The 17,404-nt window shown below is 44.4% G+C and overlaps 1 protein-coding gene across 1 annotated transcript in view; it reads right to left on the minus strand.

Annotated features, from left to right (window-relative positions):
- Positions 1-5,884: 5,884 nt before the first annotated feature.
- LOC310800676 (ankyrin repeat and SOCS box protein 15-like) overlaps positions 5,885-17,404 on the minus strand; it is a gene marked incomplete at both ends in the record, with an annotated part of 37,402 nt that continues 25,882 nt past the window's right edge. The window contains 6 exons of the mRNA XM_083663292.1: positions 5,885-6,051; positions 8,196-8,349; positions 10,349-10,880; positions 12,134-12,305; positions 13,989-14,234; positions 14,910-15,053. Of these exons, the coding sequence (XP_083519418.1) occupies positions 5,885-6,051; positions 8,196-8,349; positions 10,349-10,880; positions 12,134-12,305; positions 13,989-14,234; positions 14,910-15,053 (1,415 nt within the window). The remainder of the gene's footprint in view (positions 6,052-8,195; positions 8,350-10,348; positions 10,881-12,133; positions 12,306-13,988; positions 14,235-14,909; positions 15,054-17,404) is intronic.

Below are 17,404 nucleotides of genomic sequence, written 5' to 3' on the forward strand. Positions count from 1 at the left end.
GGATATAGACTGACTGTTTCTGGTACTGTTTTGGTTTCGTGAATACTCTCTGTAGTCAGTTCGGTTCTGGTTCTCTGACCGCTTGAGATGCTCGTCGGGTCTGCCAATGCAGTCGACTCTTACGTGATATCGTCAAATTCTAAATCAAATTCCTCGTTTGTAATCTGATTACTCACTATGGCTATTAAAATGAATCTTGAGTTAGAGTCCCGTGATCCCGCGTGAGTCTACTGTTGCTTATTGACTTGCGTCTGAGAGCGAGCGGAGATGCTGTACGAATGGTGGCGAATCAGAGAGAGAGAGGTTCTGTTCATCTAATCACCTCAGCTGCCGGAGGACCCAGGAGGGGGGGGGGGGGGGGGTCAGTGTTTTTGTCATGTCTTTTTTTAGGAAGGGGGGTGTTGGGTGGGGGTCAACGAGCTGGGCTTACAGCAGGAATGCGAGTCCACTTAAAGGCCCGTGGTGGAGGCCCGTCAGCGACTCGTGCCACAGACAGGAGGACGAAAGTGGCAGAACGCCGTGGGGAGACATGGGAGATGGTCATTATGTAACGCCCCAGGACACAGGAACACGGCGTGGTTATGGCGTTGTCGGGGAAACACTTGTTCTCCCCGGGGATGAGGCAGGGTAACATGCAGTACACCACGGGCCCAGGCCAGATCGTTCACTAATTGGTACCACCCGAGGTGGACAATTCTAGTTTGGTGTTTTGTAAAAGCCTATCTAGGTGATATTTTAAGAGGATAACCCTGCCCAAGTGGGAGCTTCGTCACAGAAACTTCAGCCGAAGTGGAAGATATTTCTCATGCATTTCAGGAAGGGGCCCAAATGTGTAGAAACTGCCTATGCATATTTATACACTCTATTTATTTATACTTATACTATAATGGCTCTGCCTGGCACTGCTGCTGTTTACACGGGGAAGGGACAAAGTCAGGTCAGATTTATTTGTAAAGCGTTTCTAAAGTCAATGACCCACCATGTCTATATTTCAAAAACTGTACTCAAACATTTTCAAGAACAGGAAAGAACAAGTAGGTAAACATTGCTGAACCGGAAAATCTGCAATGAACGATCATTATGTAGGTCAGGCGCGGACTGTACCATCGGGAGCGGCGGGCCGTTTCCCGGTGGCCTGGCCTGGCCTGGCCTGGCCTGGCCTGCAAAAACAAAAGGTGAAAAAAGCCTGCAGCGCAGTCAGGCCACTCACTGAACAGCAGGCCAGGCAGGCCAGTATGTATAAGTGTTCCTAGGTGTCCAGGAATGAGTTAACTGAGGGGGTGTGGGGGTCAAGGAAGGTGGCGGGGCTGGGGAAAAGGGGCTGTAGCTATGGATATGGAGGTCGTAGAGAGTCGGGATTCGGGGCGAGGGTTGTGGTAGGAGGGGGCGTGATCAGTAAGGGGGGAGTCTAGGGAAAATGGGTCATAGCTAGGGATAGGAAGGTCATAGACAGTCAGGGTTCGAGGGGTGGGTAGAGGGAGTGGATAGGGGCCTTTGGGTGGTGGGAAGGACCATGTCGAGGGAAGGGGGTGGCGATAGGGGAAAGGGAAAGGGGCCGTTGCTAGGGATAAGAAGGTCATAGAGAGTGAGGGTCCGAGAGGTGGGTAGGGCGGGGTGGTTGAGGGGATGTAGGTGGTTTTGGGGTAGGACCATTTTCCATGTTGAAAACGATTACCGTAAATTCCGGACTATAAGACGCACCGGTCTATAAGCCGCACCTTCAAAGGTGACTATTTTTTTCTTCTATAAGCCGCACCGGTCTATAAGCCGCGGGTGTTTTGATGTTTAATTACCATATGTAAGGCTTCGTGCACAGAGGGGATTGTCGGGAAACAGATGGCTGTTTGGGGAAGCTCCCATTTATTAACATTTCAACAAAACAAAAGTCAGGTCACTAATCCCCAGACAAAATCACACATTGTGGTATTTTTTGTTTTTTTTACAGTGCACACAGTGTCCGCGGTGTGGTGAAAAGAGGGCAAGAGAGGAAATTAAAACAGAAGTGGATTTATAGTTAGAAAGAGTGCTAAAGAAGAGAGAATTCCGTTTTTTATTTTTTTATTTTAGTTACTCACAGTACTATTGACCAGTCCAACTCAAAAGATATTCGGCAGTTTCACTTTGAGCTCTTGTTCCGCCGCTGGGCACACAGTGTCCGCGGTGTGGTGAAAAGAGGGCAAGAGAGGAAATTAAAACAGAAGTGGATTTATAGTTAGAAAGAGTGCTAAAGATAGTCCGGTCTGGTTATGACGAGTCTCGCTGGGTACAGTACGCCAAAGCGATATCCATTGACTCGATGATGCTGTTGTATGTTGCGCGTTTCTGTTGCACCAACGCGGAGAGGTCCGGACGAAAAAGCGCGTACCCTCCCAGGTGAGGGGCTTCTTCCCCGCAGCCTGGAGGATGAGTTGACGGTCGGGCCAGCGGAGTAGGCAGATGAAGATGGCCCTCGGTGGCAGGCCGGGGTCTGGACGTGGCCGAGGCGCCCGGTGTGCCCTGTCCACCTCTGGTGGTTTCTCGCCTTCCTTCAGGTCCAGGATGTAACACAGGATTTTGCCACAAAAGCGTCCATGTCACCAATCTCAGCTCCTCTTTTACATTGATCAGGCGAATGTTATTTCTTTTACTCCTGCTGATTAAGTCATCAACCTGCGTGTGCAGGGTTTCGATTTTGCATTTTATCCATTTTCGGACTCACTGTGTTGTTTTTGTCCTCCAGTGCGCGGATGCGCTTTTCCGCATTATAAACTCTGTTCACGGTTGCCTTAGTTTCTTTAGTGAGTGAGTGGATGGACTTCTGCACGTTTTCAAACTTGTTTTCAAGCTGCTCAAAACCTCTGAGCGATGTCGGACTTAATCGATAGTGTTTCACGGAGTAAAAGTTTAGCCCAAGCGTGTATCTCCAGCCTCCAGCAGGTGAGTCATTTCCTCATTCATGGCGTGATTGCTTCGTCTTTTTCTTTCTGCTTACCTGTGTTGTGTTATGTTATGTTATGTTATGTTGTTAAAAGAGGGCAAGAGAGGAAATTAAAACAGAAGTGGATTTATAGTTAGAAAGAGTGCTAAAAAAGAGAGATTTTTTTTTTTTTTTTTGGAAAAAATCCATAGATAAGACGCACCGTTATATAAGCCGCAGGGGGCAAAAAAGGCCAAAAAACGGGAAAAAAGCCGCGGCTTATAGTCCGGAATTTACGGTAGCCGTGTTGTTGAGGTACTACCAAACATTGCCTAAAGTGCCATAATACTAAATGGCCACACCACTGCGCTGTGGGCTTCAAGGTACCGTGAAACCTCAAATAAAAGTCGAGTCCCAAATAGACGCCGGTCCCATATAGACGCTGGGTCTGGCTACTAGGGGTGGGGGAAAAAATCGATACACCACAGTATCGCGATATTTTGCCTGACGATATTGTAACGATATTTGGACGCCAAGTATCGATATTGCAAAAAAAAAAAAAAAAAAACTTTTTTTTTGCAGGCCATGCCAGGCCACCGGGCTGCTATAAACTTTAGTTCCAAGGCCAGCAGTAAACCAACCGTAGCATATTTTCATTTTGTTTTAACAGTAACAGTTTTGTCATAACAGTAATTTACAAATTCCCCAGTTACTGAATGGGCTGCACAAGATGTTTTGTGCAAGTGAAGTGAAGTTGCATTGTTCAAAAACGACCTAAGTACAGTAGTCCACACACACATCCAGTTAAGGTGGACTGTAAGTAGACTGTAACAAACAGTTCAGTTTGTCAGGTGCATGCAACTATGACATGACTTTATGAAAGTTGTTGGTCTGTCTACTTGACAATGTTGCTGCAATAAAATGGTTGAAGTCAGATGTACAGACTGAAAAATTGTTCTTATATAAACCAGATGTTGACAAAGTTTTCCTTTGGGGACATCATTTGCAGTTGAAAAAGTAAGAAATCGCAATATATCGAAATATCGCAATATTCAATATATCGCAATATCGATATATCGCAGTATCGCAATACTATCGTATCGTGACTCAAGTATCGTTTCAGTATCGTATCGTGGGCATCTGGTGATTCCCACCCCTACTGGCTACTAGGGATGTCACGATACTAGAATTTGTACTTCAATACCAATACCCAGGAAAATATCGATACTCGATACCATTTTCGATACCACGGAAACGGGGGGATGATGACACATCAAGAAGCATAAAAATAAAGTTTGACAGACGCACACTTCTCCATAATCTAGGCCTGATAAAACTTTGAACTTAGTCAGCAGATTAGTCCTGCTCTAGTCATCAGAACACGTTTAGCTTGTTGAAGCAACAGATACCCAATGATAGAGAGGGAAAAATCTGTGATTTTTCATTAAAAGAAAGCACTGATGGTATCAAAACTGTTGCAAATAAGTATTGTATCCATTTAAAATGTCTAGTATTGATACTATCGATACCTGTTGCAAATGAGTATTGTATCCGATTCAAATTTTCAGTATTGATACTTTAAAATAAACTCTGGTCTCAATTAGACGCCGGGTCTTATTTTTTACTTTCATTAGCGACATCACATTTGCTGCTCGACCTGAATTTACAGTCACTTATGGTAATGACGTGGGCAGTGTGTGTGTGTTGTTGGTGGAAGTCAGTCTGGTTTGGTAGAAGCGAGAGGAGATTCGATAGGCTACTTTCTCCCCCCTGTCAAACAGTTTTACGCTTTGTTTCTACATAACCGACATGTGAAACATATGCATACTGCATTGTTTGATGCTACGGACTGCACAATTCAAAACTCAGCCGCGGAGTCAACATGTTAGACTGGACACGCTGTCTGGGTTTGATTTAACGTTAGTTGGGCGTTGTAAAAGTGCATTTCTGTAAGCGGAACGGCGATCATAAAGGCAGTATGGATTATACTGGACATGTATTGGAAATGTAGCACCCCAACACTATATTATGCCTATGTTATTATGTTGTTTAAATAACTGACTAGAATGATGGGGGGTGTTTGGGTTCATTTTACTAAGGTAGATATACCACAAAGGTTTACCTGTTTTGGGTGAATCTATTACCCTACCAATAACCACAATGACTGTAAAACAAAGAAATATTCACACTGAATTTAAAAAAACTGAGCCCAGACAACGGTTTGTATAAAAAAATTAATGATTATTTACTTAGATTTTGGTTGGTATGGTACAATTATTATTTATATTTTAGGTGAAATGAAAAAAAAAAAGTGAAATTAGTAACTAGTAAAGTATAAAGTATAGTAAAGTATAAATTGTAACTTTAGAATTTATCAAAACAATTAGGCTAATTATCTGAAAATATACCTCCCGAATTGACTTATCGCCAAAAATACTCAAACACAGTTAAATCCCCTATTATTAAAGTGGCAAATCTATAGGCTATTCATCTCCCCTTTTTATCACTATTCCCCTATACCAAACTCAATTAAAACCTGCATAGACACTAAACATTAAACACACAGTACCCACACACACACTCAAACTCACACACACACACACACACACACACACACACACACACACACACGCACACGTTGCAGGCCTGTATGCTGCCCGGGATTGGTGTGGCCTCAAACCCCAATGGCCCCTTCACTCCCAGAGGAGCTCTAAAAGAAACGTAAGGTAGGCTACCTTCAATCCATGAGCGACCAAGAGGAAAGCTGTTACCGTCCGTCAGCACATGTCCGGCGGTCCTGTAGCAAAGTAGCAGCAGTAGTCCTGACCTGCACGTGTGTGAAAGACGTAATGGGCGGGGCTAGCAGCTCTAAGCCCAGGCAGAGTCTTCCCTCTGTTTTCCCGTCTGGCAACAGTTGAAACGGGTCTGGCCCGAACACCAGCTACTGAATATAGCCACTTGTGAACACTTGTCAAAGACACTGGATCTTCACTCGTCCATACAGGTGTTGGCGTACAGATCCTCCTCTCTGAACAGCAGGAAGTCTTTCAGTCTGTTGGGCAGCGGGATGCGGATCAGACCAGGATCAGCCAGTCTGGAGCTCAGATGCTTCCTGATGACCACTCTGCTCAGGTGGGACAGAGAGCGAGGGTTACCTGGGTAACCGAAACAAGGCAACAGTAAACATGTCATCCCCCAACAATGAGTGTGTTTATATAAACACACTAATATTCCACTATTATTCAGAGTATGACAATATTCCAAATTTGCTACAGGTCATGTAAACAGCATATTCTGTTTGGATATTCCGAATTAGGCCTTATTCTGAATGTAGCATTTTCCGATTAAGGCATGTGGGACATATAGCTACTGTATTATTGGGGTTTTAGGAGCATTCTGTGGACATGTATACATCATTTTATTGGGATTATGTGTCTCAATCTGAGGTTTTATAAGAGGGTGAGGTGATGCGTCAGGAGGGAAACACGCGTAAATGGAGCTTACTAGAGCCGTACTCGTTTTAACACGTTCACTGCCAATGACGTATTAATGATCGATTTTTTTTTTTGGACGGTGGGACGTGGATCAACGCTCCCCACGTCTCCTATAAAAATATTGGAGTCAGCGAACGTGTACAACCCATTCCACGGACCCACTAAGTGGCGACAGTGCTCTCCACACTAGGAAAAGCAGAGCCAAAACTGTAGGGTAACGCGCGAGGAAACCATTCTCTACTGTAAAATGGATTGGCGAAAACGCTTTCACTTTTGCGCATTATCGCGCTGGGAGCTGGCGGTGGGGGATTCCAAAAATAGACTGGGTGGAAAACACAGTTTGAAACACGCAGCATAAAGCCTAGAATCGCACAAAGCTTCATCAAAGCTCTCAAAACCAAGAAACAAGTGAGCCCTATCCACACTCGCTGCCAGGGAGGGAGGCTGCTCAAACTCGCAGCAGCAGCAGAACACTCGCTTGTGACAAACGCAGGCTGAAAGCCACCAGACACGCCCACGGAGGGAGGAGTTTGAAGGAGAGGGCGTTCAGAACTATATTGTTTAGATGTCTGATCTCTCACTGATGCCAAAAATAAATGGTTAAAGTGACTGTTCTGCCTGTTTGATTGAATTTCACAAAACTGCGATTATCTCAGCTTTCACTCTCAGACGCTGAAACCATGCTGTACTCAACGGCTAATATCTACATAACTACTAACTCTACAAACTAACTCTTTTAGACAGAGAAAGCACACATTCTATTAGTACTTTTGTGAACTTTGTGTTCACAAACTCCAAGCAGAAAATAATCCTCGGCTCTTGTAAAATGAGCCAGAATCCTCAAAAAAACCCTCTGGCAGAACCTACCTACAGTAAAAAAAAGTGGCAGTGAATGTGTTAAGCAAGGTTTAGAGAAAAAATCCGGCCTGTTTGTCGACAGGCAACAGATGACGCTAGGTACAAGTGGGGGTATGCTTGGCGTCCAAACTGCAGTATAGAGGGAAAGAGGACACCGTACCCAGACTTGAGTTGTATGTGTGTGTAGTCATGTTTCTTATATAGTCATGATGTCGGGGGACTCGATATAGATAAATTGATTTATTCTATTATGCAAACCCAATGAGTCCTCTATAAGTTTTTAGCTCTTTTTGCAACTGCGGCGCCTGTTGCTTAATGCACTTTTTATACTCTTTTTTTTTTTTAAGTTTTCTTGTGATGCTTTTAAATTTAATATTATTATTATTTAATATTCTCTTCTTTTATTCTTTCATTTTCCTGTCAACCATTTTATGTGAAGCGCTTTGGATTGCCTCTGTGTATGAAAAGTGCTATACAAATAAACTTGACTTGACTTGACTTGACTTATCGCAGTTTGTGACACACGGTACCTTGCCTATTTACGGTCAGCGACAGAATGTGTGTTGTAAACAAACCAACTAGCCAGAGATGCATGGCCAAAAGAAATCACACGCTGGAAATCAAACAGGTTTTTGGATATTATGCACATGCAGGCTCCATCTTAGCCAGTATGTCTCCTTGTTTTGAAGTGGGTGGGCGAGTCCTGGCTGTCAATCACGGAAGTGACAGAATTGACATCATCAGTGAGGTGGACAATATCCGCAGACTCTTACATATTATTGATTCTGTTGTGGATGCATCACACCAGATGTAGCTGTGCCTTTAAGACAGCCGGGCAGCTTTACGACAGCTGCCGGAAAGTGCGGTAGTGTCGTTGTTAATTTAATCCAAATCTGACCAGACATCAGGAATATCAGCAAAACATCTCTCCAATACAAGCGACTTACATATTGTGGTGTGAATGTGAAGCCACTCTTTGTGTTTCTCCAGGATGTTGGTCAGTTTGCCGCAGAGGGAAACATGGCCGACGTAGTCCAGGAGGATCGACACCACTCGGCCGGCCAGGTGCTCCAGACAGGAGACACTGATGACATCACAAAACTGAAGCACAGATAAGACGATTCATGAGCTCTCCGTGGATATAGAAGAAATGGTGGAGAAGGTGACACTTTAACAGTTGTCTTTTTCAATTCAAAATTCATGCTGTTTGGTATCAAAAACTTTTGATTTCTGTTAGAAATGCACTTTTCTGAGATTGGGTGGCGAGCACTTCTGTTCTGGAAATCGCTCAGAAACCAAGCTTGTTGTCAATATACCTACAGTAGGAAAATACATCCTCTGAACTCCCAGGGTCTCTAGTTTGGCTTTGTAAAGGTTCATGAGGCTGCGATTATCCTAGAGGTCACAATAGGCCATTTTATACAGTGAGGCCAAGTTTAAAAAATGGTCTCACAACAATGAAATGGCAACTATGGGGACTAACATCATCACACATGAATACAATTGGGCTCGTTGAATCCACAAGAGTCTCCGCTTTCCTGTCAGACCCAATTTAAGCAATTCCAAGACTGTTTATGAACCCGCAGTATGCAGAAATATTCAGATGGGATAGGCGAAAGTGAAACTAACACATCCCCCCTGTCCCTAGTGGAATTCTTTGAGCATTTATTATAGATTACAGAAAACTTTATTTTCCATTTTTGACTTCTACATTGTTGTATGTTTTTGGAACTTGCTTGTTTGCCATGATGCTGCTTTCTTACGGTACAGCCACACCTCCGCGTCATTTGACGCGTGCTGACGCTGCTGCCCATTCAACTTGTATTGAACATGCTGCTCGACGCCTTGCGAAGCATGCTGGGATACCAGACGATGCGTAGCAGGCTTGTGAAGCGACAGTGGGCAACAGAGGGGGCGGGGTGGAGTTTGACAAAGTACAAAGCTAGCCAATTGAGCTCGTCCTAGGACCTATCCTACCCTTCCTGTCCTCTTCCACTTCCTCTCTAACACCAATTTTCAAAGAAGCAAAGTAAATCTAGCAGCAGCTAGCTTGGGAGCTAGCTGCTGCTTCCGGATTTCCACGCCCACCAAGCGTTGAGCGTCCATACAGCCAAGCGTCAGCACGCGTCAAATGACGCGGAGGTGTGGCTGTACCGTTAGCCAGCTCTCTCCCTTGGCATTCTTGATGTCAGTGGGACTAACCTGGTTGGATAAATGTTGCTTGTTGCCGGGCAACCTGGAGCCATTTGTACACTTATCAGAATCACCAGAGAGAAGCACATACACATGTGAGAGGAAGCTACATTTTCTGGACTGTGTGAAGAATGGGCTCCCAGCCTTACAGACAATAACAGGTAAAGGTACAGGCAGGCACGTGCACACATAGACATGAAAGGGGGCTTGAGCCCCTGCCTTTTTTTCAGTCTGTAAAAAGTGCCCTTTTTTTTTCCTTTTTTTTTTTTTTTTTTTTTTTTATAATACATTTTTCATTTTCATTCCAACAACACATGAACAAAACAAACAGCTCAGACACATGAAAAAATAAAATAAAAAGTGCCCTTTCCTGACCATGAATGCATTTCTAATGGTGCTTTGTATGGAAATTGCCCTTTCCATGCCATCACTGAAGGCAGCATTCAAAGAGAAATGCCTTTTCCGAGCTCTCTTGGCCTTGAATGCACCATTTGTAATAGGCCTCTGCATGGAGCAGTGTTTTTCTAAACCGCCCCTGAAGGCACCAACCCAAAAACGCACGTGGCCCATCCCCACCCACTCCAGCAGTGCGCACTCCACTCAGCCAGAGCAACCATGCAGACGGACAGCAGCAGCACAGGCGCACACAGTCTGACAGATATATCAGTCAGTCAACGTGAATCAGGTATGTATGTTTGTCAAAGTCTCATCCTAAAATGAGATATTCCTCTAAATCTGGTTAAAATCGGAATATTTAAAATGAGTTATACCCCTAAATTGGCCTTCAAATTGCCTCAAATTGTGCCCTTTTATCAATTTGAGCCCCTGCCCCTCTAATGTTCTCTGCACGTCCCTGGGTACAGGTACAGGTACAGCACTTCACACCAGTTGTAGGAGGAGAACTCACAGCAACGTCTTCCTCCTGGTGATGTGAGTCTCCCGGGTCTCCCCGGTCGTCGTGGTTACAGCAGAAACACTTGTCGGCGTTGTAGCCGTGGTTGAGCAGCAGCCGCATCATGACCTCGTCCTTCAGGCAGTACTGCAGCGCCGTGGGAAACACCGTGTCGCTGACCACCGTGAAGTAACAGTTCACGTCCGCCTCAGATGCCAACAGCAGCTTGACGAGCTCACACCGGCCGGACCGCACCGCCACCAGGAGGCAGCGCAACGGGTCCAGGTCCGTTTTGGCGCCCGACCTCAGCAGCATTTCGGTGCAGGTCACGTCCCCGTTGGAGACGGCGAAGTACAACGGGCTTCTCCTCATGTCGCCGTAGTTTTCAGAGATGTACGGGGCTAAGAGCTCGTTGACGTTGAAGCCATTCCGCAGCAGCAGCTCCAGGCAGTGGGCGTGGCCTCCGTCCGCCGCAGAGTGAACGGGGCTTTGGCCCGACAGCCGCAGCGCCCTTCTGCTGGTGACCGGGATCAACATGCTCAAAGCCCTGTTGGAAAACAGGATACAAGATCTTTCAGAACTCCGTCGACTTCTTTTCCTTCCAAAAAGACAGATTATGTGTATTTTGGATTAATATTTCCTTGTGTGGTGAGTACCTGAAGCACAACATGTATTTCGTCATCGGGAGATGTGTGTTTTGACAGATTTTTAACAGCTGCACCATTAGCCTCCATTCTATGGCGATACTAACTAACTTCACGACTGTAGCTCACTGTAAACGGAGCGGACAGTGCCGGTAAGGCATGGTGTATCTTGGTTATGTGGGGGGGATCTGGAAAATGAGCTAAACTCCCGAAAAAGTGGAGTCTCCCTTTAATACACTTCCGCTTTGAATGTGCGCTTTGAATGAATGAGGAAATAGGCGTGTCTGGCGCTGTAAAATCTGGAGCTGTCGATATTGCATTGTGATTGGCTAGTTACAAACCCCACCTCTTTCGTGGGCACGAGCTCCTGTGCACGAGCATTTCCATGTGCACAAGCTCAGAGCTGGATAGGGAAATCCTACATTGAATTGATTTGATTTGATTTGATTTATTTTGGTGAAAAGGTCAACACAGATACAGGGAAACAGACAGTTCACCGAGGATAAAAACACAATAAAGCCTTGCGGCTTATTTCCATTGCGGTCCTCAACGTACAACATTTAGAGACGTAAACACACACGAATGGGAATCACCATTCAATACTCGAATTAAGACTATTTACATTATTTCTAGATTGAAAGGAATAATGGCACGCTTGAATATTATGCAATACATAAACATTTGTTATATGTAAGGAATTAACATCCGTTGCAAACAAACTAGGTGGGGGAGGGAGAGGGATTGCGGGGGTTTAGCAGTGGGGGGCTGGGGGGGAGAAGCTCGTTCACACAGGAACTGGGGGCTATGCATATCGCTCATAGCAGCCTCCATCTATATGGCCCCATTCAGATGCCCGAGCTGATAACCACCTTCGTGGTCGTTTAGCTCGATTGCGATTGAGGTCAAACCAGATCAAGGGGACAGATCCTGGATCTGTTTATCTCCATTCGTGGTACAGGTCTGGTCTCTGTGCTCTGTAGGAAATGAACGGCCTGATGCTGACTTGTTGATCATGTTGTTCACAGTCTAATGCTCGGTAAGAGATTGGGATGTCCATCTTACGGGTAGTGGGCCCCGTACGCCGCCCGGTGGATGGGCAGCTGACTTACAGGTAGTGGCCCCCGTAGGCAGCCCGGTGGATGGGCAGCTGACTTACAGGTAGTGGCCCCCGTAGGCAGCCCGGTGGATGGGCAGCTGGGAGCTCAGACTCGGGGTGTTGGGGTCGGCTCCGTGCTGCAGCAGGATCTCCACGCAGTCTGGACTTCCTGAGCCCGCGGCGTCGTACAAGACACTGTCGCCGTTTGGCGCCTGGGCGTTGACATCAGCACCTTAATGAAGCAACAGAAAAGTGACTCTGGGCTAAGGTGCATAAAGATGCCGCCCTCCTAGTTATTATGACATCATTGATCCTATAGCATTTTTCCATTTGGTACTAAATCAGTGCTGTAGCCATACTGGGCCTGCTAGAACCATGGTACATTACTATAGCTATGGTACAGTATCAGGTCTATGATAAGAAGGTCAATGTTCAACCCCTTCTCTCTCTCAACTGGTTAAATAGTTACGTTTGGTCAGGACCACTTTTTAACACATTGACTGCCAGCCGTTTTTTTCTTGCTGTAGGTAGCTTCTGCCAAGCCGTTTTTTGAGGATTGTGGCTCATTTTACAAGAGCCGAGGATTATTTTCTGCTTGGAGTTTGTGAACATACAATATCTCAAAAGTACTAATAGAATGTGTACTTTCTCTGTCTAAAAGAGTTAGTTTGTAGAGTTAGTAGTTATGTAAGCATTAGCAGTTGAATACAGCATGGTTTTAGCGTCAGAAAAAATATTCAGAGATAAACGGCTTTTTGTGAAATTCGATAGAAATGTCACTTTAACCATTCATTTTTGGCTCTCTCTCTCTCTCTCTCCCTCTCTCGCTCTCTCTCTCTCTCTCTCTCTCTCTCCCTTCCTCTCGCTCTCCCTCTCTCTCTCTCTCTCTCTCTCTCTCCCTCCCTCTCGCTCTCCCTCCCTCTCTCTCTCTCTCCCTCCCTCTCGGGAGGGAGACGCACTAGGTTTAATCCTAGTGAGAGGGGGAGAGGGAGAGAGAGAGAGAGAGAGAGAGAGAGAGGGAGGGAGAGAGCGAGAGGGAGAGTTGCTTCAACTCCTCCCTCCGTGGGCGTTCTTCTTGGCTGCAGCGGCCGTCACAGTCTCAGTGCTTTTGCTGCTGTCCTGTGCCTGTCTGCACGGCCGCTGTTTGAGGAAGTCGGCATGGACTCGCTCGCTTCTTGGAGTTTTGGTTGAGAGAAGCTTTTGCGATTCTGGTCATATTTATGCTGCGTGTTTCAAAGTGTGTTCCACCTGTAATGTATTATGTAAATTTGCAATCCCGCATCGCCAGCAATCAGCGCGAAAACGAGAGCGTTTTCCCCCATCCATTTTCATGAGAATGGCTGGGGTGAGAATGGCGTGACAAGTTAAAAAAATGCTTGCCTTCCTCTAGCCAGGAGAGCACTGTTGCCACTTAGTGGGTCGGTGGAATGGGTTGTAAACGTTCGGTGGCTCCAATAATTATATAAGAGATGTAAAAGGGTTAGATGCACATCCCACGGTCAAAAAAAAAAAAAATCATTTTTTTGACGAGTCAAGTCGTCGCTGGCAGTGAACAGCTGGATTGTGTTTGACGACTACACTCGTCGTTGGCAGTTAAGGTGTTAACACACATGGGGACCACTTTTTCCTCACTTTTTCAATCCGCAGGGTAGTCCAATAGACTTCTATAGAACTCCCACAACATCTCATGGACAGAAACACCTGGGCTGTGCTGCACAAGCAGTTTGGAGACATCTCATGGACATTTTATGCAAAAAGGCTGGCCTGAGCCCTGAGAAGGTTGAGATGGAACGACAGGGGAGACTTGTTGGTGTTTGGTGTCCTACCAACTTCAAAGTGGTTTCTACTGACGACAGTAATGAATTTTCATTTGATCAAAGTTATTCCTTTTAAAAAACAGCATTCTGTCACTGACCGTGTTTAATGAGCAGTTCCAGGACTTGGGCATGGCTGTGTTCGGCAGCGATGCCCAGAGGGGTGACTCCGTGCTGGTCTGTCTCAGCCACCTGGCCTCCATGCTGCAGCAGCAGCTCCAGGATGTGGACCCCGCCCATCCTGGAGGCTTCGTGCACCGCGGTCCACTTCTCCAGACACACCTGGTCCACCTGAGCCCCACTAGATATCAGCCTGGACACCAGCTCATGAGATCCAGCTCTGACTGCTACAGGGAGGAGGGAGAACGGATGGTGAAGGTTATTTGGACAGATATGTCTTCTCTAAAGACTTTTCCGGAGGAATCCCTAAAGGTCTGTTGTTTTAAATATTGTGCGATTTTAGGGTGTGTAACAACACAGTTAGTTCGTTCATTCGTTCGTTCGTTCGTTCGTTCGTTAGTTCGAATCTTGCTTTTGTTAACATAAAATAGCAGTTTCTTATATACTTCTTCTTCAACACTCAGTGTCTTCCTTCATGTGAAGAGAAGGTTTCTATTTCCCACTCTGATATCAAAGTAACTGTATCTTGCTAAAACCTGCCATACCCTGTCCATAGGCAGTGGTTCTCAATCTGGGGACCACCAGGGTCCCCAGCAAACTGATGATTTGTTAAAGTTGAAGTTAACAATAAGGAGAATGTAGAAGAATAATTATTTTGATCATAGTTGAACTATGATCTCTCTGCCTATAATAGAGACAGTCATGGAATTCTGGACAAAATCACATCAAAAATATTCTCAGGTTTGGGTCAGAGAGACATCTCATTAAACGGGGGTCCGTGACTCTGATGTGTATTGTGTAGTAAATCAGGCTGAGATTAAATTAAATTAAATTAGGGGTCCTTGATAGGAAAAAGGTTGAGAATCAGTGGGCTAGAGTGTGCAGGAGCAGAATGCCCTTACCTAAAAGCAGCGGGGATTCGTTGTCGCTGTTGGCGGTGTGTGGAGAAGCTCCGTGTTCCAGCAGCATCTGAACGTTCTCCACCAGCCCAGCTCCCACTGCTAATGTCAGGAAGGTCTCGCCCTCCAGAGGCAGGCTGGAGGAAGCTGATGAACACAAAACACTGTCTCTGAATGACTGAATCACTATATACTTCCTACAACGTATAGGCCCATATTGTTACGAATGGTCCTGGACGTAAACCTGGCTCCAGAATATTGTTTATTAATTGTTGGCCCCTACTCGGCCTATACAATTAGCTTCTAGGTTAGTGTCCCATAACAGTACGTTCTCTCCCTACGGTGATGCTCTCAAGATTCAACGTGATCTTAATAGCCATAGTAAGTAAAAATGTTACAATGTTTTTGTCTTTATGTATATATATATATATGTATAGGTAGGCACTTTTATGTAAAAGATGTCAAGTAAAGTCATTGAAGTGTTTCTGGGATAATGTCCATGAGGGGGTCAAACATACACTGAGAAACAGGCAGACCCTCATATTGAATGAATGAATGAAAACGAATGAATGAGTTTATTTCGAACATAAATGAAAAATAAAATAAAAAATAAAACAAACAATAAGATCATAAACAGATTAAAAAAACAGACAAACAAGCAAAACGGTAATGTTCGAAAAGGAGTAGGATGAAGTGTAAACTTATGTATTCCTACCCCCTTCACACTCTATTATCTTATGCAACTCATATTAACTCATTTTCATACACCCCAAATTTCCACACTATGAAAAGAAAATATTATGAAAAGAAAATATCAGTAATAATACTAATGATAATCCCGCCGAGCGCTAGCCCCTGGACAGGGACGCCGGGGCTCGAGCGGTCAACACAACGCCTCCTCATCCATATACCTCTGAGATATAATCCTTTTATATATATATTTAAAGTAATTTATATTTGTGCTTTGTTTTATTACACAACGTTAGATCAGATAGACTTCAGATTTTAGCAAATCATTTGGCTTTTAAACATGTCATGAAAGGTGAGTCAAAACATACAGCATCTAAGCCAAGTGGAGATCTGCTTGATTGACATGATTAATAGATGACAGGAGAAGTTATCCTGGATAACACAGAGGGACACAGAAAAGCCGCTGTTTGACTTTATATTTTGACTAACATGTTTTCACCCCCCTAGCTCTATTGGCTTTTAAGTCCTGCCTGAATTCAGTTAAATAACAATAAGGGGTCTCAACATCTCAGTGCAAACTCCTCTTCATACAGTGCAGTGCCCTCTTCACACTGTAGATGGCAGTATGCTGCTGGAGTTGGGCCTGGCTTCAGGATGAGCGTCATCCATTGTTTCTGGATAGCGTGCTTATTACTGTGAGGTCTCATTGACTGCTAATGGTATGCCAACAATGTCCCTCTTCAGCCAGCCACAATGTGCTTCACTGCCCTATAAAGGGAAAATAATGTCCTCAGATTTCCATATGGGTAGATGACCAAGTTATTACCACCTAGGAGGAGATATTTCACTGTGGCCATATTGCCTGATGCATTGCATCAACTCACACTGACTCTGTTAGTCCAGGAAATGTGCCGTTAGTTTGTCTGAATGGAGGGGCAGCCTGGGCTATTGGAGGAGGAGAAATGAATACAGATTAGCTTTAGAGTTAGGATCGCTACAGATGCCCTCTGGATCCTGGTTACTTGGCAGCACACAGCCAGGATTCACACCTGTGGGAATGTGAATCATGTGGAGTGTTTGTTTAGGATGCAGACATGGAAAAGACTATTCACTCTTGGATGGCCTCTGTGCTACTAACCCTGTTTATGCATTTGACTCTGAGCAAAAAATTAAATTATATCTATATATACGGTATATAGATATATAGATGGATATATAGATAGATAGATAGATATAGATAGGTATATATGTATATTCGATTTGTTTTCCCCGTCTTTAGTTTTTGTTTTTGCCCAGAGGCAAATTATTTATTTTTATGGTGACCAGTGTTGGGTAACTCATTACAAAAGTAACATATTACATGTAATATATTACTTTTAGCAGTAACTCAGTAATATAACTTATTACTTATAGGATTTCAGTAATATTATACCAGTTACTTTCTCAAGTAACTCAAGTTACAAATTGAGTTACATTTTATTAAATCAAAGCACATATTTAAAAAAGATACAATCATTTCCTAATCAAACTGTGTGTTTTTATGCAAATAACCACTGTAGATGACAATAACAAAGGAAAAGAATAACATTTAGAATTTTGGATTGTTTACACTGACTTCAAGGCGGTTGAAATTATTCTTCAGGATGGTTCCGGGGCAGCGATTTCATTCTGCTGCTGCTGCTGTTTTGCTAAAAGTAATGCAAAAGTAGTGTAATAAGTAACGAGTTACTCTACACAGAAAGTAATGTTGTAAAGTAACTTATTACTTTCAAATGAAAGTAACTAGTAATATGTAGTATATTACATTT

This window comes from Poromitra crassiceps, assembly GCF_964638095.1.
Source record: "Poromitra crassiceps genome assembly, chromosome: 30".
Classification (NCBI taxonomy): domain Eukaryota; kingdom Metazoa; phylum Chordata; class Actinopteri; order Beryciformes; family Melamphaidae; genus Poromitra; species Poromitra crassiceps.